Source organism: Microtus oregoni, unplaced genomic scaffold (assembly GCF_018167655.1).
Source record: "Microtus oregoni isolate MIOR12 unplaced genomic scaffold, Mior012 000007F_ref0000211, whole genome shotgun sequence".
Classification (NCBI taxonomy): Eukaryota; Metazoa; Chordata; class Mammalia; order Rodentia; family Cricetidae; genus Microtus; species Microtus oregoni.
In genome coordinates, this window is record NW_024543066.1 from 43,211,615 (window position 1) to 43,231,428 (window position 19,814).

At 51.3% G+C, this 19,814-nt stretch overlaps 2 protein-coding genes across 13 annotated transcripts; one reads left to right on the forward strand and one right to left on the reverse strand.

Moving 5' to 3' along the window:
• Positions 1–1,163: 1,163 nt before the first annotated feature.
• Klc4 (kinesin light chain 4) lies at positions 1,164–15,632 on the reverse strand. 12 transcript variants are annotated; one of them, XM_041655435.1, is made up of 17 exons: positions 15,561–15,591; positions 14,571–14,648; positions 13,641–13,926; positions 12,065–12,295; positions 10,575–10,656; positions 9,865–10,084; positions 9,388–9,475; positions 6,657–6,758; positions 6,357–6,530; positions 5,947–6,046; positions 5,763–5,815; positions 5,529–5,599; positions 5,172–5,280; positions 2,803–2,943; positions 2,406–2,521; positions 2,209–2,272; positions 1,164–1,592 (listed from the first exon to the last, which is right to left on the reverse strand). In XM_041655435.1, exons 3-17 carry the CDS (start codon positions 13,896–13,898, stop codon positions 1,542–1,544), a joined length of 1,860 nt encoding a protein of 619 aa, XP_041511369.1. In that variant the 5' UTR covers positions 13,899–13,926; positions 14,571–14,648; positions 15,561–15,591; the 3' UTR covers positions 1,164–1,541. The 12 variants fall into 12 exon arrangements, with proteins under 12 accessions (XP_041511369.1, XP_041511364.1, XP_041511365.1 ...); XM_041655430.1 differs by having other exon boundaries at positions 13,641–13,950; positions 15,561–15,585; XM_041655431.1 differs by lacking the exon at positions 15,561–15,591 and adding an exon at positions 15,098–15,382.
• Mrpl2 (mitochondrial ribosomal protein L2) lies at positions 15,592–19,648 on the forward strand. Its single transcript, XM_041655441.1, has 7 exons — positions 15,592–15,977; positions 16,941–17,106; positions 17,671–17,812; positions 17,925–18,040; positions 18,113–18,223; positions 18,685–18,758; positions 19,399–19,648. Exons 1-7 carry the CDS (start codon positions 15,882–15,884, stop codon positions 19,609–19,611), a joined length of 918 nt encoding a protein of 305 aa, XP_041511375.1. The 5' UTR covers positions 15,592–15,881; the 3' UTR covers positions 19,612–19,648.
• The last annotated feature ends 166 nt before the right edge of the window (positions 19,649–19,814 follow it).

Consider the following 19,814-nt stretch of genomic DNA (forward strand, 5'->3'; position numbering starts at 1 on the left):
AGCCCTCGCGCGCCACCGCGGCCGCCAAGCCACGCCCCCGACGCCCCCTCCCCTCCGCCCGCACGGCGCCCCGCCCCCTAACGCCCCCCTCCTCGCCGTCGAGGGGAGGAGCTGGCCATTGAGGGAAGGAGCAGGAGAGGGACGGGGGACAGTGGCGGTCCCAGGGGAGTGCCAGAGACGCGGATGTTGTGCCCACCGCCTGGTTTGTCCACCGGGACGCAGGAGAACCAAAGTGACTCTCTTTCTGTGATCATCCTTAGGAAAGATGGTCACTATGGACCTACGTGTAGGTCTAGACCAAAAGTATATGCCCCGTATTCTCCAAGTTGGTGGAGACAAGCTACCCAAAGAGCTGGGATGCAGACCAGCATGGTGTCACAGGCGGCCACAAAGAAGACAACGAGGGCATAACTGTGGTGCCCTGCGGAACAGATGTAGCTAGAGAGAGGGGGAGGGGGCGTGACTGGAGTTAGCTTTGGTGCTGGCCGAATCTGAACCCAAGGTAGAAATACTGGACTCTGGGCGCCAGTGAAGGCTATTAGGCAGACATTCATCCCAAGTCCATCTCCAGGCAGTCTGGGCTGTGTCAGGGCATGGCCAAATCTCCAGCTGTGGGGAGGCCCAACACAGCCCTTGTTCCAGGCACCCTCCACCCCCAGCGCCACCACCCCCACATTCTTTCTTTGTTGTGAAAGCAGCAAGGGGTGTGGGAGGCGGGTCAGGAGAAGTCAAGCTTTAGAAGATGGGCCCCAGCTGCTGACAGGCCTCCAGGATATGCAAGAGGGGATGGGTAGTGCCTTGTCCCCCTTCTGGCTCTGGAGGGCCCCCCAGGCCTGCTTAGACATCCCTTCCCCCAAGCAGCTGGGAGGAGGGAAGGAAGCCACAGAGGGCCTCACAGGCAGGAGAAGTGGCGCCAGGACTCCAGGGTCCTGCCACATGGCCACCACATGTCCCTGACAACCCAGTCCACAGCACCTTCTCCTTGTAGGCCTCCTTCCCCATCCCCCAGATGCCTTCCTCCAGGCCCCACTAAAGAGGGTACAAACACAGGGAGGAAAACAGGAAAAAGCCAAGGATTCACAATCCTGCTGTCCCATGTACCATTGCCCTCACCCTGTCAAGGGTCCCAACACACCCATTCTTCAATCAAGACTCGAGCAGCAAAAGGTTACCTGATTCTTTTATTACAGAAACATCGTGAAATACATGGACCTGAAGTGAGGCAGCAGAGGGCAGGGGATGAAAGAAGCCAGCCCCAAACCCTCTGACAGAAAAACCAGCAGCAGGCACACCCTGGAGGTGCATACCTGCCTTTCACCCACCTTGGAGCCTCAGTGAGCTACTCTAGAGGACTCCAAAGTAGAGAACATAACCTGAGTCCCTTCCAAAGGGGCATTCCTGAGGAAGGAGCCTAGACTCTGGAGGCAGCAATCTTCCGGTTAAACTGCTCCTTCTTCACCTTCCCATTTGGGTTGGGGAAGGGACAGGAGCAGTGGGGGATTGCTGTGAGGGCTGAGGGGAGCATGGGGGTTGTTTGAATGTCAGCTGCTTGAAGAAAGGTCCATCGTGCTGGCACTGAGGCCCCGGGAACCCTGAAACAGATAAGACCAGCCACCCCATGAGCACAGGGAGCTCCTGGAGCCTGCCTGGCCCATAGCTGTCCTTGGCCTCTCTGGACCTGGGCTGGGCCGCCTCACCTCCACCCAGGAGCACTGGCTTGTACTGTGAATGAGCCGATACAAGAGGCTGCTGCGTTGAAAATAGCATTGCTGTTTCCTCAAAGAGATTTAATACCTTTTCTGTTGCTCTGTTTTAATTCCTTACCAGTTTGGAGGTCCTCTCCTGATTAACTTGCTACTGTCTAGCACTAACACTCTCTCTCTCTCTCTCTCTCTCTCTCATTCGCTCTCTCTTTTTAGAGACAGAGCTTCTCTATGCAGTAGACCTGGCTAACCTGGAGCTCCCTCTGAGACCAGGCTGGCCTTGAACTCAGAGAGATCTGCCTGCCTCTGCTTCCTGAGTGCTGGGATTAGAGGCATGTGCCACCAGTGCCCAGCATCTGAGACTGCCCCCCTATGCCCAGCACCTCCATTACCACCCCATCAGCTGGGCTCCTGAAGGGCTCTGGTCTCCTAGGCCAATTTCCTCATAGATAACCCTTTCCCCTTCCTGCTGCCCTGGAGCTGCTTTCTGGAGCCCTTTGCTCACCTGGAGTGGGGCTGCACTGGGTTGATTCAGGTAGTTCAGCGAGGCTGCCCGCTTCATGTTGCTGCTACAGGAGAGAATGAGAGAACTGAGGCCAGTCCACTGTCCCTCCGTGTAGGACACGTCTAGGACATTGCTCCAGCACCAAGGGGAGCTGCAGCCACCGACTTGAGGATGCTTTGCTTAAGCTTGTCACTTACCTGGATGGCCGAGGCTCAGTCCCTTGGAGCTTCCTCACCAGGAGTTCGCTGCTTCTACGAAGCACATCCCGAATCTTTCCCAGAGAGCCGCTCCTCTGCAGGGCGCCACTGCCATCCTAGCAGAGATTGGCAGTAGGAGCAAATGGGGTTCCATGTAGCCTGGCTTCCAAGTCTACTCCTGCCATCTATTCTGCACCTGCCCCCGTCCCTGAGGCCCAGTGACTGAAAACAAGAGCCCCCTCAAAAGCAGATTCCCAGGGACAGACCTAAAAGGATGAGCTAATTGGTGGAGATAATACGATTAATACCCTGTATGAACTTGGAGAAAGAAGCCTCGGAGCTTCTCAGTGCCCAGCAAGAAGGGAAAAGGCTGGGCAGTGGCAATGAGCAGACTTACCCCTGACCACTCGACAGCCACTGATGCATCTTCACCTCCCTCGAATTTCACACTGTCCCTAGGGCCCTCCTGGGAGGTCCTTCTACTATCGCCTTCCCCAAGCAGCTCTGCCACCTTGGTCTGACTGATGGGGTCAGTACCCTGGAAGAGGAGGAGATGCTAGAAGATGGCTCAGCCATAAAAGCACCAGCTGCTCTTCCAGAACACAGGTTACGTTCCCAGTACCCACATGGCAGCTCACAATGCCAGTAACTCTAGAGCCAGGGATCCAGTGCCCTCTTCTGACCTCTGTGAGCACTGCATGCATTTGGCATACAGACACACATGCAGGCAAATTACACACACACAACATACTAAAATCTTTAAAGGAAAAAAAACAGAAGGAAAGAACTTCATATTCCTTAAATCTCAGGATGGGCTTTTGATCTTTCTTCTATCAGGTACTGCAAGGACAGCATTTCCCTCCTTATGATGGCCCTGACACAAACACAGGCAGGACATGCTTTGTGTGGCTAGTGCATCCTAACACAGGCTTCGTGTAGCTGTGTCCCAGAGTGAATGGACGACTTACTAAGTCAGTTGAGATCTGCAACCGAGAAATCCTCAACCTCATCGGCCTGTGGAAGGGAAAGCTGCCCTTCTACAGTTTCACCTAGTGAGGTGAGTCCAGTTTGCATTGTTCTGTTTTCTGTTGTGTGTATTTGAATGCGTTGTTGTAGGGAGCAGCGACTGTCCTCCCGATTGCTCTTCACACTGTCTTCTTTGAGACGAGCTCTCACTATACTTAGAGTTCGCCAATTTGGCTGGACTGGCTAGCCAGCAAACCCCAAGGATCCTCTTGTCTCTGCCTCCCAACTTAGGTCTTCCTGGTTGTCTTCCCACACTACTCACCCCACTCGATTTCATCATTATTGTGCATGATGGGAAAGAGACATACACATTGCCACAGCTTGAGTGTTTGGAGTAACGCCCCTCCTTCCACTTTTACAGAGGGGTTGAACTCAGCTTCTCAGGACTACATAGAAGCTCCTTTTCCCACCAAGCCAGCTTACCAGCTCTGTTCTGTTTTTGAAACAAGGCTGAAACTCTGTAACTGAAGTTAGCCTAGAACTCATCATGTAGCCCAGGCTAGCCTCAAACTCACAGTAATAATTCTGCCTCGGCCTCCTGAATACCAGAAATTCAGGCATGAGCTACCATACCAACTGTGAAAGGAATCTGAATCTGTGCCATGACAAGAACGACAAGTTTGGAGTGAAAACATTCTTAAAAACCACCACAGCTGGGGCTGGAGAGATGGCTCACAGGTTAGAGCACTGGCTGCTCTTCCAGAGGTCCTGAGTTCAATTCCCAGCAACCACATGGTGGCTCACAACCATCTGTAATGAGATCTGGTGCCCTCTTCTGGGTACAGGCACACATGCAGGCAGAACACTATATGTAATGATGATGATGATAAAATTCTTTTAAAACCACTACAGTCACAATACCGCCTCACCCTCTTCAGCACACGCACGAGAAACCCCAGCAGTTCCTCGTGCATGAGAAACCCCAGCAGTCCCTAGTGCCCTGGCCCTTCCTTCTTGGTGTTCCCACTCTGGACTGTCATTTCTGTTTGAGACAGCACTCACATTTGAGACAGCACTCACTCTCGCTCTCTCTCTCTCGCTCGCTCTCAGATTTATTTACTGGTTGGGTGTGGTGGTACAAGCCTTTAATCCCAGCACTCTGGAGGCAGAGGCAGGGGGATCTGAGTTCAAGGCCAGCCTGGTCTACAGAGTGAGTTCCAGGATAACCAGGGCTACACAGAGAAACCCTATCTCAGGGTGGGGAAAAAAAAAGATTTAGGGCTGGAGAGATGGCTCAGTGGTTAAGAGCATTGCCTGCTCTTCCAAAGGTCCTGAGTTCAATTCCCAGCAACCACATGGTGGCTCACAACCATCTGTAATGAGGTCTGGTGCCCTCTTCTGGCCTGCAGACATACACACAGACAGAATATTGTATACATAATAAATAAATAAGTAAACATTTAAAAAGAAAAAAAAGATTTATTCATCTTATGTGTATATGTGTCTGCCTGAGTAATGTATGTGAGTCACATGCATGCTGATACCCATGGAGGTCAGAAGATGGCATTGAATCCTGTGGAATTTGAGTAACAAGCAGTTGTGAGCTGCTTGATGTGGGTGCTAGGAACTGAACCTGGGTCCTGTGCAACAGCAGCAAGTGCTGGCAATTGCTGAGTTATCCATTCCTGATACAGGATCTTACTAAGTAACCATGGCTAGTCTGGAACTCCCTCCTGCTTCAGCCTCCCAAGTGCCAAGATCACAGAGAGGCACCACTGCCCTGTGCTGTGAGCTTCTGACCTGTTTCCGGGAACGCAGGGCACATTCCTCCAAGGTCTCAGCCGCCTCCAGCTTTCCTTGGCGCCTGTACAGAGCCCCTAGGTTTCTTAGAGTAGTGTTCACTGTGGGGCTGCAGGGAGATCGGAGAAGGCAGGGAGAATGATTCAGAGGTGGAGTGAGAATGTGGCCCAACAGCGGAACACTTGGCAAGCATATGCAGGCTCTGCAGAAACCCTTAGCACCACAAAAACAAGAGAACAGAAGAGGCCAGGGGAGGGGGCAGGGGAAAGGCTGAGAGACAGTCGAAGGGAAGCAGGTACTGGCATCAGGAGCCTGGACAGAGAAGGAGCAGAGACTACAATCTCTCCAGCAGCTCACCTGCTTACTTTGCAGGCCTTGTACCACCCTCCATACTCCGCATAGGGTATGCCACTCTCCCGGTGCCGTCTCTGGGGATAAAGTACAGAGATGCTGGGAAAAGGAGAGCACAGGGCTAAGATGCAGACTGGGTTGGGAAAGGCACTGTACACTGAGGGCCGGGGCAAGAAGGGAGTTGCTAAACTAACAAGGACCGAGCCAGAGGTGGTAGTGCGGGCTGGATCCCCTACTCACTTTGCTCATTTCCTCCCGCTCCTCAGCATGCATCCAGATAGGCTTGTGGTCATCTGTGGATGATATACTGAGTGAGGAGGTAAGATAACAGATTTGGGGACTATGTGGGGAGTCAGAACCCACAGGCATTGGAGCTGTCCCTATCAATCTATGTGTGGTCCCCTTCCCAGACCTTACCACTCACCATCCACAGATCCAAACTCCTGCACGTGGGCACGGGTCAGGATCTCTTTGTACAGAGTCTCAGCCTCTGAGTACTTGCCCTGCTTTAGGTAACAGGACGCCTAGAGACAGAACAGACACATAGGAGCAAGAGGCAGAAGGAAGCAGGTCTCAGCCAGACTCAGGGAGTTCTACCTCTTGGTGTCTGTCCCTGAGACCCTCCTTATTCAATCTGTTATAGCTGAGGGTTAACGTTATTCCCACCCAACTCCCAGTATGACCGGGAACCTCTGGTCCTGAAAGGCAGCCCTGGAGATAGGCATGAAGTTGGCAAAGGCATTGCCTCATTCTGATGTTTTCTGAGTCCAGAACCCACGTGGGAGTCCTTTTCCTCCCCGTCTGTCCCCACCCACCTGTCCCTTCCTTCCTTACCAGGTTGTTCTTGGTCCGAGCTACATTAGGGTTGTCAGGCCCTAGCTGGCTCTCATAGATAGCTAGCGCCCTCTGGTAATAGCGTTCCACTGCCTCGTACTTGCCCTGGTTTTGACACAGGAGGGCCAAGTTGTTTAGCTGCTTTGCCACATCTGGGTGGTCAGTGCCCAAGACCTGAGATCGAGCAAAAGAACAGACAAGCGACTATGATTATGTGTGTGTGCACATGAGGAGCAGAAGGAAAAAAAGGAAGAAGGAAAGTCAGTAGCGGACAGGGGAGGGGGAGGATGAGTGTGGCACCTTTTCTCGGATCTCCAGTGCCCGCTGGCACAATGGCTCTGCCTCCTTGTATTTACCCCTTTTGCCATACAGCACAGCCAGATTGTTGAGGGTGGCAGCCACCTGCAAAGGAAAGCAAGCCCCATCACACACCAGTGTTGCAAATGAATCTCCAGTTTTCTCCATGCACAGCAGAGTCCAAGGCAACAAGAGATACAGACTCCATATTGGTGAGATTGCTCAGCAAGGAAAATGCTTGCTGTCAAGCCTGCAGACCTAAATTCACAGAGAAAGGAGGGAACCAACTCTAAGAACTTGGTTGTCCTCTGACCTCTGGACTGTGTTCATGCTCTCTAAAAAGGACACAGTCAACTACCAGAGCCAGAGGCTAGAAAAGGGGAAACTACAGAATGGCTGGAACTCTTTGAGGGTGAGGGTATCGCCCTCTAGAGGAATTTCTAAAAATTTATAAAGGTGGTTTCTGGCAGCATTTCAGTGCTATCCACAAAGGGAGGCAGGAAAGCTGTGGATAGTGTGTGTGTGAGTGTGTGTGCGCGCGTGTGTGAGTGTGCATTGTGTGTGTGCGCGCGTGTGAGTATGCATGTGAGTGTGCGCACGCACTGTGTGAGTGTGCATGTGTGTGCATGCGTGTGTGAGTGTGCATGTGTGTGTACGTGTGTGAGTGTGCATGTGTGTGAGTGTGTGCGCATGCACGTGTGTAAGTGTGCATTGTGTGTGAGTGTGTGCGCGCGTGAGTGTGAATGTGCATTGTGTGAGTGTGCGCGCGCACGTGTGTGAGTGTGTGCGCGCGCAGAAACACTGCTATCACTGGGAAGGGGGTCAAGATCCCAGTGCAGCTGAGATGCAGCAGCCCTGTCTAACTAATGTTACATCTCAGGGACTGCTCTCACAAGGTCACCTCATCTCCAGAGACGTTACTGCTCGCTTTCTCAACCATGACAACCCGCCAAATGCTGGCATTCTGTCCCTACTCAAGGCTAGTACTAGAACTTTCTCCTTTTAAAAAAAACTCTTAATGAGGGGCTGGAAAGCACTGGCTGCTCTTCCAGAGGGCTGAGTTCAATTCCCAACAAGTACATGGCGGCTCACAACCATCTGGTGCCCTCTTCTGGCCTGCAGGCATACATGCAGACAGAATAAATCTCAAAAAAAAAACAACAACAACAAAAAAAAACACCTCTTAATGAAGTGGAGACCAGAGGCAGAGGTGGCAGATGCTGATTGCTGTGAGCCACCTGACCTGGGTGCTGGGAACTAACTACAGTCCTCTGCAAGAGCAGTACACTCTCTTAAGTGCTGAGCCACCTCTCCAGCCCCCAACTCCTTCTTTACAAAACAAGAAAAAATTCTAATTTTTTTGTTTGTTTGTTTGTTTTTGTTTTTGTTTTTTTTAGACAGGGTTTCTTTATGTTGCTCTGGAACTCACTCTGTAGACCAGGCTGGCCTCGAACTCACAGAGATCTGCCTGCCTATGCCTCCGAAGTGCTGGGATTAAAGGCATGTACCACCGTGCCTAGATGGCTTTCAATTTTTGTCTTAGCACTTCTATGATAAATCCAACGTTAGATTATTTTGTTTTATCTTCTAGTATAGTCATATTCAGCTATTTATTTTACATCATATTATATGTACTATGCAATTAATTACATTCTGTCTCTTTTGCTGTTGTTTATTTTTTCCAGACAGGGTTTCTCTGTGTAGCTCTGGAGCCTGTCCTGGAACTCGCTCTGTAGACCAGGCTGGCCTCGAACTCACAGAGATCTTTGCTCCCAAGTGCTGGGAATAAAGCATGCACCACCACCGCCAAGCCGTTCTCTCTTTTATATTCACTGGAGTTATGTTTTAGTCCTGTTACCTTTTGGGGGAAATCTTATGTATGGGTAGGATATATTAGTTATAAGTTAAATTTCAAGAAAAAAACATTGTCATAAAAAGAGCATTGCCAGGCGGTGGTGGCGCATGCCTTTAATCCCAGCACTTGGGAGGCAAAGGCAGGTGGATCTCTGTGAGTTCGAGGCCAGCCTGGTCTACAAGAGCTAGTTCTAGGACAGGCTCTAAAAACTACAGAGAAACCCTATCTTGAAAAAAAAAAAACAAAAGAGCATCAAAGGTCTAGGGATACTGAGTCAAAGTTCAGTGGTAGACTGCTTCTCTAACATCCTAAGAAAACATGAGGAAAAGGGGAGAATGAAAAGAGAGGGAATAGGGAGGATGAATGCGGTCAGAGTAATTTATATATGTGCATGAACTGACTACCAGGGGCTGGAGCATGGCTCGGGGGCTAACTGCAACCTGCTCTTCCAAAGGACCTATATTATATTCCCAGCACCCAGATGGAGGATCTGATGCCCTCTTTAGCCTCATAGGCACTATATACACATGGTGCACAAACATACATGCAGGCAAGCTACCCATACACATAAAATTAAAATAGAAGAAAAAGATTTTTCTTCTATTTTATAAAATAGAAAAAAAATGATTTTTTCTAAGAAAATGTCATAATTAAACCTGTTATTTGTACAATTACTATACACTACTATAAAACGTAAGCAATGCAAAAGGAGTGACTAGGTCTCAGAAAACTGAGAAACACTGAGATGGCTGGACAGAGCCTGGAAGCCCTCGAGCCTCCTTATAGCAGCTGGGGTGAGCAGACCCAGGGCAGCACACAAAGGACTGAGAGACCCAGACAACGGAGATGAACGAGAGTGAGTGGACCAGGAATACTGACGGCTGGGTGGTCCCGGCCCAGGGTGCTCTCCCGGATGCTGAGGGCATCGTTCAGCAGGTGGGCAGCCTCCTTGTACTTATTCTGGTCCCTGGAAAGTAGCACAAATAATGTGTGTTAGCATGCACTGTCCCCATGCTCTCTCCTTCCCTCCCGCAGTCCTTTGAGAGGAGATTAGGGACTCCCCTGAAATCAGGGAACACGCTGGGGCAGGAATAAGCTTGATAACACACACCAGGCTGCAGAATACTACAGTCCCAAGAGAAAGCCAACAACCTGAATGAGACACACACACATACACACACCCTTCAGAGAGGCCAGAGAAACAAAGAGCCTGAGAGATTAGTATTCTCTGAGGTCAAGGGTTTGGGATGGAGAAAGTGGGGGACACAGCCTTGCAAGGTGTCTCTGGCAGGCCAGCAGAGAGGAGGGGAGACAGCAAGTGAGCTGTTGTAGACAGTGGAGGAGAGCAGTGCTCACCGGTACACCAAAGCCAGGATGTTGAGCATAGTAGCCACATCAGGGTGTCCTCGGCCGGAGGTGCGCTCCAGGTCCTCTAGTGCCTGCTTGCAGAGGGGCACAGCCACCTCATAGCGTCCTTGAGCTGCATACTGGATGACCAGGTTGTGCAGGGTCCGCAGCCTTGCTGGGATCTCATATCCGGCCTGCTGGGCTGCTGTAGCACCCTGGCCACGGGACACTAACTCACCGCAGAAAAGACAGGGCATTTCCTCAGAGGACTCCTCCTTTCCCTTTACCACATGCCTTCCCCTCTGCCCACCCTTTGTCCCAAAGGAGACCTGCCACCACTGCTGTCCTTTTGCCCACACCCTTGCTTGCACCTGTGCCTGTCACAATCCTATTTATTCTCCCAGTAAGTCACTAGGCTAACATTTACTCAATAAGCATATGCTAGAAATACCCAGCAAAGCATATAGGAGAGGCTGGGGGAATCCATGGGGCTCCAGCCTAGGGTTATCTTCCACAGACTGTGAACTTACTGATGGAACCAGCATCTTTTTCGTCTTGGAATTGCTATTGCCTGACACGTTAAATGTTGATGGGCACAAAGAAGGAGGGGAACTCATGTCCTAGCCTGGGACCCACCCAGTCCCCAGAGGAAGTGGAGACTCTAGTCAGAGTGGACTACAGCTTGAGGCAGCTTCCGGCAGTCCCACAGGCAGACTCACAGTCGTTGTTGGAGTCTTCCTCCTCCTCGTTGGGGAAGAGGTCATCCAGGGAATCCTTGGTGGCATCTCCTTCCTTCTCCTCCTGGAAGAGAAAGGACAGCATGCCAGCCACAGTGGCCTCTTCCTTTTTGTTGTTGCTGCTGTTTTGTTTTTCGAGACAGGGTTTCTCTGTAGCTTTGTACCTTGTCCTGAAACTAGCTCTTATATACCAGGCTGGCCTTGAACTCACAGAGATCCACCTGCCTCTGCCTCCTGAGTGCTGAGACTAAAGACATGCACCACTATCACCTGGCTTAGGGGTTCTTCTAAGCCACAAAATCAACAACAGGGGAGCCAAAAAGACTCTGTTCCAACCTCTGCCCTGGGAAAAAAAAATGGCTGACCAAGTCACACAAGGCCTCTGCCCCTGGGAAGGACCAGTAACTGACCCAGCCACACACAGGTGTCTTAGATGTAAAAGCCAGAGACATCTTAGACAAAATTTCATGACTCTGCTTTTCATCCAGAAAGTTCTCTCCCTAGCACCCTTATTCTCAGCCTCCCTGCCTCCGACACGCACCTCTGGTGATTATAGCCCTGTGCCAATCCCTCCGCGTTTACACTGATTATACGTCTCTCCTGAGGAGGAGTATGTCTGTCTGCTCTTACTGACACGTACCCAGAGTCTAGCTCAGCCTGGGGCTCCCTGGTTCCCTTTGCACAGTGTGGGCTTAGGGCCCAGCCCTTGATATCTAACACATTTCCAAAACGAAACATCATTTTTCTCCATCAGGGATGACAACCTTACACAGAACCTTCAAACCCTCCTATCAGACTGTCGTGTGTCCCAGGCAAATTATCTCCTCACTGTCCCTGGACAGAACAGCACTCTGGCCCTGGAGCCTTAAATGTGACCCCCTCCATCCCAGAAGGTTCCTCTTCTCCACACGATCTGTCAAAATCCAGCACAACTCACTTCCATGAACCCGCCCTGCTGTCTGAACCCTTCTGACTGTTCCAACCCTCAGGGACCTATCTCTGTGGAAGTCCCTCTGTGCCGACTAGGCCACATGCAGGCTGTGCACTCCTGCTTTGTCCAGTCACACCCGCATCCTCGTGAATGAGCCCAGCTCTGCACAAACGCTAGAAGCCTGAGAAGGCAGGTGCTTTTCTCTCCTCCTCTGTACCCATAAGCACCTGCTCAGGGGAAGTCCCCTGCTAAAGTGGGCTATGCCTTCCCCGGCCATAGATTCCCGGCTTGAGTTGTCCGGCTACTTATCTCACCCCACATCCTGCTTACTGGGGGAACAAGAACTTCCACCCAACTCTCTAGGGGAGTACATATTGAATTAAAGTTGACTGAACAAGTCGAGATTACTTCCCCCCTGCTGTCATCTGGAGCTGCTATCAAAGCTGAAAATAAAATTTCTTCAAGTGGGAACACGCTAGCCATTGGTGATCCCCGTGGGCCCTGCCTGTGGTGCCAGCCAACCCTAGCTGTGTGTGCTCACCATGCTGTGCCCATCCTCGTCGTACTGGCGCAGCTGCCTCAGGAACTCCAGGTGCTTCTTTTCCTCCTCTAGCTGAGCCACAGCCTGCTCACTGTACTGCAGCCGCTGCTGAGTGCCTGCCAGCTCGTCCCGGAGCCACTGGTTCTCCTGGCACAGCCGCCGGACTTGAGCCCGCAGCTTCTGCTTCTCCGACTCCACCATGCTCAGGTGGCTGGCCAGAGCCAGCATCACCTAGGTGGGAATGTCACATGAGCTACAGTCTCTTGGAGAAGAGCACCCAGGGGACAGTGGCCTTCTGAGCGATGGCCTGTCCAGGAGAGGCATCAAGGAAGCAACAAGCAGGAGTGAGTAGCCACAGCTCTACCATCAAAAGATACTCAGGGGCTGGAGCGGCGGTTCTCAACCTTCTTAAGGCTGCTGCCCTTTAATACAGTTCCTCGTGTTGTGGTGACCCCAACCATAAAATTATTTCGTTGCTACTTCATAACTGTAATTTTGATACTGTTATGAATCAGAATGTAAATGTCTGATATGCAGCTTATCTGATACGAAACAACCCCTATGAAAGGGTTGTTTGATCCCAAAAGGGATTGAGATCCACAGGTTGAGAACCATTGGGCTGGAAAGCTGGCTCAGTGATTAAGAGCGAACTCTGGTTGTTCTTCCAGAGGGGTAGGGTTCAATTCCCAGCACCAACATGATCGCTCACAACCACCTCTCCAGCCCCAGGGGATCCAATGGGCTCTTCTGGCCTCTGTGGGCACCAGGCACATACATAATCTATATACATAAATTATATAGACAAAAGACCTGTATTCATAAAATAAATGAATTAAATTTAAAAAGATAATCTGAACCCCATTTCCACCACCTCCATTGTCTTCATCAGATGCCAAACCACAGTTCTCACCTAGAGAAAAACCTCTCACTGGGTCTCCAGCTTCTGCCCTTATTCCCTTGTCTACTCTCAAGTCAGAAGGAAGAGGCGCTCAGGTTGAATCCCATCACTTAGAACATAACTCCCATCTCTCTCAACGGGAAAGCGAAGAGTCTAGGACAGCTCACAGGAACTGTCCCCACCTCCAAGGGCAGCCCTCTCCTCCTTCGCTTTCTGTGCTGTCTCCCTTCACTCTGGAGACAGTCACATCAGCACCAGACTCAGAGGAAGGCCTCTGACTTATCCTCCCTGCTTGGGACCCCTTTCTTCCACGGCTCGTTCCCTCACCCTCAGATCTCTGCTCAGATGTCACCTTCTGAGAAGGCCTTTTACGACCATACCACATAAAACTGCATCTCTCTCTACTTCTTTCCTTTATTTTATTTTTCTGTCCTTAGCAATCACCACAATCAATCATTTACCTATTCACCTGTGTCCTACCTGTCTCTCCCAGCTACAACATCCGCTCCAAGATGGCAAAGGATTATACTACTGTGTTCTGCGTCACTGGCATGCAGAAGAGCTGGCACACAGTAGCCACTTAATAAACATTTAATGACCGAACAAACCTAAGTTTTTATGACAAGGTGACCCCCAACTTGCGTCAGGGGAGTGAGCCGAAGAACACGTGACTCTCACCTGGGCCTCACTCAGTCCCAGTTCGATGTTCTCCATAGAGCGCCGCAGCTGCCGGGCCTTCTCGTGCACCAGCCCTTCCTCATGGCCTCCCTGCTGCAGACACTCAATGGTATGGGACAGGCTCTGCAGCACAGCCTGGTGCTCACTGCGTAGGGCCTCCAGCCCTTGGCTCACCAACCTGGTACTGCCCAGGATCTCCTCTTGGCTAAGCCGGTGTCCTGCAGGCTCATCCCGCTGCCCCAATACCAGGCCTGACATCCTGGTGGGGGCGGGGGTCTTGCCTGGGCTAGGGAGAAACCACAGAGTTCAGCTGATAAAGACAAAAGACACATGGTTAGAGAGTGTCAGGGATCCAAGCGAAGGGGAAAGAACATGGCCGAGCTGATGAGAGAGACCGAGTAAGGGGGGTGGACGCTCTAGCACTGGACATGAAACTACGGTGAGCGAGGCGTTAACGACTTAAAGGTCCGTAGAACAAAACAGGTGTGCTTCAAGCTAGAGAATTTACAACTCAGCAATTGAGAGAGCATGGGCTGGGAGCGGGGGTCTACAGCATTCTGAGGATCACAGAGGGCACACGAGAAAACTGCTACAGGAGCGGGCTTAAAGACAACAAAATCTCAGCCGGGCACTGGTGGGCATGCCTAGCACTCACGAGACAGAGGCAGGAGGATCTCTCTGTGAGTTCTAGGCCAGCCAGAGACACACAGAGAAACCCTGTCTCGAAACAAAAACAAAACCAAAAAGAGAGCAAATTCTGTGCAGAAAATAGTGTCCCAATACAAGGGAAGGACCCAAGGTTATGGGAAAGGTGGGGGAGGAAAGAGAGTCCTCACGATGGGGATCTGGAAGGCTGAAGGTCTTCAGGCTGCGTCAGCAAAGGAGTTAAGTCCAGCATCTCCCAACCTGGTTAGCTCCTTTCCAACTAACCTTCAGGCCTCACTTGCCACCCCCAGGATTCAGCCTTGTCTTCCTACTTCCTCAAACTCATCTCGGAAGTCTTCTTACCTGTGTACAGAGCAGAGCCCTTGGCTTCAAGCGGTTCCCAGGCCTGAGCCCGGAAGAAACTCGAAACTGCAGCTAAAGATTTAGAAAACTCGGCACTGCCCAAAGTCCACAAGTCCGGCAGTCCCACCCCCTTCTCTCTCGCCACTTCACAGCCACCCAGAGGACCTGGCACAGAGCCCCACCCAGGACAAACACCCTCCCTCCTTCTGCCTACAGGTTCTTCAGAAACCAGGGCTAACGTCCTGTCTTCCTCAACTCCGTCTGCTCATTCCAGGCCCGAGGAGTTAGTTTCTCCCAATAAGGGAATGAAAGACTGATTTAATCTGAGACCTGCGGCCAGGGGTGTGTCTGTGAGGGGCTGAGCAGGGAGACCTGGGTAGGAGTCCCACCTGGATTTCTGCAATCGCCTCCCTTCACGGCTTTGTCTGTCATGATCACCTAACCGGTACCTTAGGATGCCTCTCAAGTGTCTGCTGGTTCAGGAGAGCATAGCAGATCTGCTGAGCACTGTGTGGTCACAGGGAGAGGCGCTCAACGCTGGCTACCCTGGCCCGGGTTCAGGACTGCTTAAGGTTGCTAACTTGCGCTGGGACCCCGGGTTGCGAACAGAGTGAGACAGGCAGGGGCTTGGGGGAGGAAGGCACGGGTGAGCGCACAGTCGCTGACCCAGACCCAACAGCGGACAAGCTCGAGGTCACAGAGTCAGGCCGTCCCGCCGGGGGCGGGGCAGGCTGTCCTGCGGTCTGTCTGGACGCCGAGGGGCGGGGAAGAATCGCGGGGGGCGGAGTTTTTGAGTCAGTCTGGAGTTTTGTGAGGTTGGTCGGAAGGGGTTTATTCATTTGTCCCTGAGTGCGGAAATAAGAGTTGGTAGAATCTTAACGCTCAGCCCCTGGGGTACTCCCGAAGACTCACCTGCAGTCTGTGGGTCCGGCTGCCTCCTTGGCGGCTACTGTCCCTTTAAATTCATCATGGCTGCCGCTCGAAGCAATTGTTTTGACGGCTCTGAGGGGCGGGGCCTGGCCTCCAGCACGCGACCTCAGTGGCCGCCGATAATTGGCTGAGAACCCGATCGTCAGGGGAGGAGAGGAAGTGTGTCTCTCGCGGCGCTCCAATTCGGTGTCTGCCTCTTGCGTCATCTGAAAGCGACAGTGACAGATGAAATGTCATCCAAGAGCGCCAAGCTCTAAATAAAGGTATAAGCGTGCCGGGTCCGGAGGACTCCGAGGACTCCCCATGGCCCTGTGCGCGCTCACTAGTGCTCTGCGCTCTCTGAGCCTGGCATCCCCGGTCATTACCGCCCGGACTCCAACTCTGCTCCCGGCTGCCCAGGTAATCAGCTTACCTGGTAACGTCACGATTACGTGACCTTGGGTAAACTCGCCTCGTCCTGTGCTCTTTCTAAGTGTGCTCTCTTAGAGGGCTGATTCGTCAGACCAGATACTGGCTTGTAAGTGCTTTTACACGTCTCTGCTACACAGGTAGCAGTGGTAACGCCATGTGCCTACTGTAAACCAGGCAAAATAGACGGCGGCAATGAACGAGCTCCTGTCAGCCAAGCTATTATGCCCATTTTGCAGATGAGAAAACTGGTCAGCAGTCTAAGGTCATACACCTTTTGGGGCTAGACTGGGTTCAGAGCTTGCTTTTCGTTTTGTCATGGTGCTGGGAATTAAACCTAGGACCTCAGTCAAGCTGCGCACTCCCACCCCAAAGCCAGGGCTCTTGACCACTCTGATGTAACGATGGCTTGTCGCTGAGATTAGAGAATGCAGAGTTTGGAATAGTAATGGGCCATGGTGAACCACAGAAAAGGAATTACGATCTTGCTTTTCTGAAGTTCTCAGGCTGAGTGTAGCAGAATTGGGCAAATGTATATTTGATATTGCAAACTAAACCAAACTGCTCTGAAGCCTTGGGACTACAGGAGGTGGAAAAGCAAAGTCATATGTGGCACTCTGGGAACGATGCAGAGGGCAGGAGGTACTGATGGTGGCATATAGGTGTGTGGCATTCACCAGCTCTGCAGAAGGGAAGTCTTTAGGGAAGAAAAGGTTTCCTGACAAAAGCTTGAAACAGACTGGAAGATGATGAAAGGGGGAACATCACATTGAAGAAATATCTCAGAGGGAGAGAACCAAATGATTACCACTCAACACCCACACACCTGGATAAACACATGCGCTGATATTTGTGAAAGTTGGAGGATGAAGGGCAGTGGTCTGAGATGCTTCTGGGAGGAAGTGGCCTACAGCTAACCTTGGTCTGTCTGAAGAGATCGTTTTTTATCCCTAGACGCTGAGCAATGCCCTTCAGCAGCCCTCGGCTGTGGCATTGCCCTCTCAGCACTCGGTGCATACATCTGTGGACCTTAATGCCAAGTTTGTGTCCTGGAAAAGTCGTACCAAGTACACAGTCAAACCTGTGAAGATGAGGAAGTCTGGGGGTCGAGACCATACAGGTGGGAGAAAGGGGGGAAGTGCACTAGGATCCTGGGTGTCTATAGTAGTACCCTACAGCTTGTAACATGTCAGACATACAATCAGAAAGTATTCATTGCTTTGCTTCTCCTTATGTGGTTCATTACTGAAAAACAGGTCACATAGAAACAGTGAACTCGTTTTACCCAGGAGGCGCCATGGTGTTTTAACCTTCCCAAAATTCCTAACAGTTGAAATTATGTGAGTCCAATGTATATCCTTCTCAGTAAACTTACTGAATTCAGCAACTTGAGAAGACTTTATACAGTTTCAGTCATTATATTTTTTTTTCCAGTCATTACATTTTTATTGAGTCATGTGCTGCCCCATCCTTTTTGCAAGGATGTTGTGGCTCCCATCTACCCACATGCTGTAGGTCAAACATGGGGCCGCGGTGCTAACAGGCAAACTCTCCAGCACTGATCTACACGCAGCCTTTTGTCATTTCTGTTTGTGATATAATATTGAGGAGTACTACTGTTTAGTCTGGACGAGGCCTGTTAATACTGAAAGCTGATCACATCCCTGAACTGTCTTGACTGTAGGCCGCATCCGAGTACATGGTATTGGTGGGGGCCACAAACAAAATTACAGAATGATTGACTTCCTGCGGTTCCGGCCAGAGAAGGAGAGCAAGCCAGAACCCTTTGAGGAGAAGGTTGTCGTCGTCCGCTACGATCCATGCAGGCAAGTTTGGGGTGTGAGGCGGTGGTGGTGTGGTCTGAACTGTCATTTGGTGTCGTCTTAGAAAGCAGGGGCCTTCTTGATGGTCCACTTATTTGCCCATCATCCTGAGCAGGTCTGCAGACATAGCCCTGGTAGCTGGGGGCAGCCGGAAACGCTGGATCATTGCCACAGAAAACATGAAGGCAGGAGATACAATCCTGAACTCTAACCACATAGGCAGAATGGCAGGTGAGAGATGACTGCTAGATGCCTGGGGTGGAGGTGCAGACGGTCTAGTGCTAATGAGATTCTCTCTTGCAGTGGCAGCTCAGGAGGGCAATGCGTATCCTCTTGGGGCATTGCCTGTGGGGACCCTCATCAACAATGTGGAAAGTGAGCCTGGCCGAGGAGCACAGTATATCCGAGCTGCAGGTATGGGAAAAGAATCTACCCACATCCCAGACTCCGGGGGTACCTGATATCACTGTCTTCAAACCCTTAGGACCACAAGGAACAAGAGAATGAATATGTGGAATATGTGCTTTGGGTTTTTTGTTTAGTTTGGTTTGGTATTTTGGGGGTTTTGGTTGGTTGGTTGGTTGTTTTTGCTTTGTTTTGTTTTGAGGTTTTTTTTGTAGCTTTGGAGACTGTCCTAAACTCAATCTGTCGACCACACTGGCCTGGAACTCACAAGAGATTCGCTTGCCTGCCTCTCCAGTGCTGAGATTAAAAGCACGTGCCACCGCTGCCCTGCTGTGCTGTTTTAACCTAAATCCTAGCGTGTGGTCCTCTGTGTGTCCTGCACTTCTAAAGGGCAAAGGGCAGCCTGTGGCCTAGATCCCCATGGGAACCTCCCTCCCCTGTGGAGGTAAAGCTGCTTCCTCCTTCCCTAGGGACGTGTGGTGTGCTGCTTCGGAAGGTGAATGGAACAGCTATTATCCAGCTGCCCTCGAAGAGGCAAATGCAGGTATCTGCGGGCCAAGTGGGAGGGGTCAGCAAAGAAGGAATTTTTGGAATGTGCCTCACCAGCTCCCACGTGTCTGAGATGCCAGGAACTGCCTCCAGCTGTGTCTGTGCAGTTTGGCACCTGACTAAGCATGCCTTGTCAGGTTGGCACCTTAGTGCAGTAAGTCAAAATGCCATTTCCCAACTGGGCATGGTGGTACATGCCTGTAATCCCAGCATTCCAGACTGAGTCAAAAGAATCAAGCCACCTGGCCTGCATGAGACCTTTTCAGGAAACCAGGAAAAGATAGATGTGGGTTAAACAGTCAGGTTGGAACTGGTTTATAATCTCATCGATTTTGTTGAGTTCCGGGCCAGCCTGGTCTACATAGCAAGTGCCAGAACAGCCAGAGCTAGATACCAAGACCCTGACTCCAAAAGAAAACCTCAGAAACAAACAGAAAAGGATGGAGTCCTTTTCTTTTACTACTCAGTCCGTCCTGTTAGAGCCGGGCCCGCTTGTATTCTCTGTTGTGTTTTCTCTGTCTTCTCCCATCCCTCACTGAGTGTAAGAAGCCACCAAGCAGAGTTGTACTCCCATCAGTGTTATGCCCGCCTCTTGTCCTGCACCACGGTGCATTCTCATCTGCTTCTCTCGTCAGGTGCTGGAGACATGCATTGCAACTGTAGGCCGAGTTTCCAACGTTAATCATAACCAGCGGATCATCGGCAAGGCAGGACGGAATCGCTGGCTGGGCAAGAGGCCTAACAGTGGGCTATGGCAACGCAAGGGAGGCTGGGCTGGCCGAAAGATTCGGCCACTGCCTCCAATGAAGAGCTACGTGAAGCTGCCCTCTGTCGCTGCCCAACTTTGACACCCCTAGATTCTAATAAAATGCCCCTTGTTTTTAATCTGTTACTTCCTTTTCACTTTCTGAGGGCGGGTCCAGACTGGACGAGTAAACAAGGACAGCGGGAAGATGTCGGAGAAGACAGCGTGGGGAGGGGTAGAAATGACCTCGCAAGGTCCTTTCCAGTTCTGGCTTTGGGAAATAGGAAAGTACTTCCGGCAGCAGGA

What these genes read in the sequence shown, in the direction of transcription:
- Mrpl2 (XM_041655441.1), top strand. Translation starts at nt 15,882, where the DNA reads ATGGCCCTGTGCGCGCTCACTAGTGCTCTGCGCTCTCTGAGCCTGGCA. An exon ending in CTCTGCTCCCGGCTGCCCAG is followed by an intron (nt 15,978 to 16,940) that starts GTAATCAGCTTA and finishes TTTTATCCCTAG; the next exon opens with ACGCTGAGCAATGCCCTTCA. An exon ending in CCTCGAAGAGGCAAATGCAG is followed by an intron (nt 18,759 to 19,398) that starts GTATCTGCGGGC and finishes TTCTCTCGTCAG; the next exon opens with GTGCTGGAGACATGCATTGC.
- Klc4 (XM_041655436.1), bottom strand. Translation starts at nt 13,898, where the DNA reads ATGTCAGGCCTGGTATTGGGGCAGCGGGATGAGCCTGCAGGACACCGG. An exon ending in ATCCTGGCTTTGGTGTACCG is followed by an intron (nt 9,476 to 9,864) that starts GTGAGCACTGCT and finishes GCTACTTTCCAG; the next exon opens with GGACCAGAATAAGTACAAGG. An exon ending in GGAGTTTGGATCTGTGGATG is followed by an intron (nt 5,816 to 5,946) that starts GTGAGTGGTAAG and finishes TATCATCCACAG; the next exon opens with ATGACCACAAGCCTATCTGG.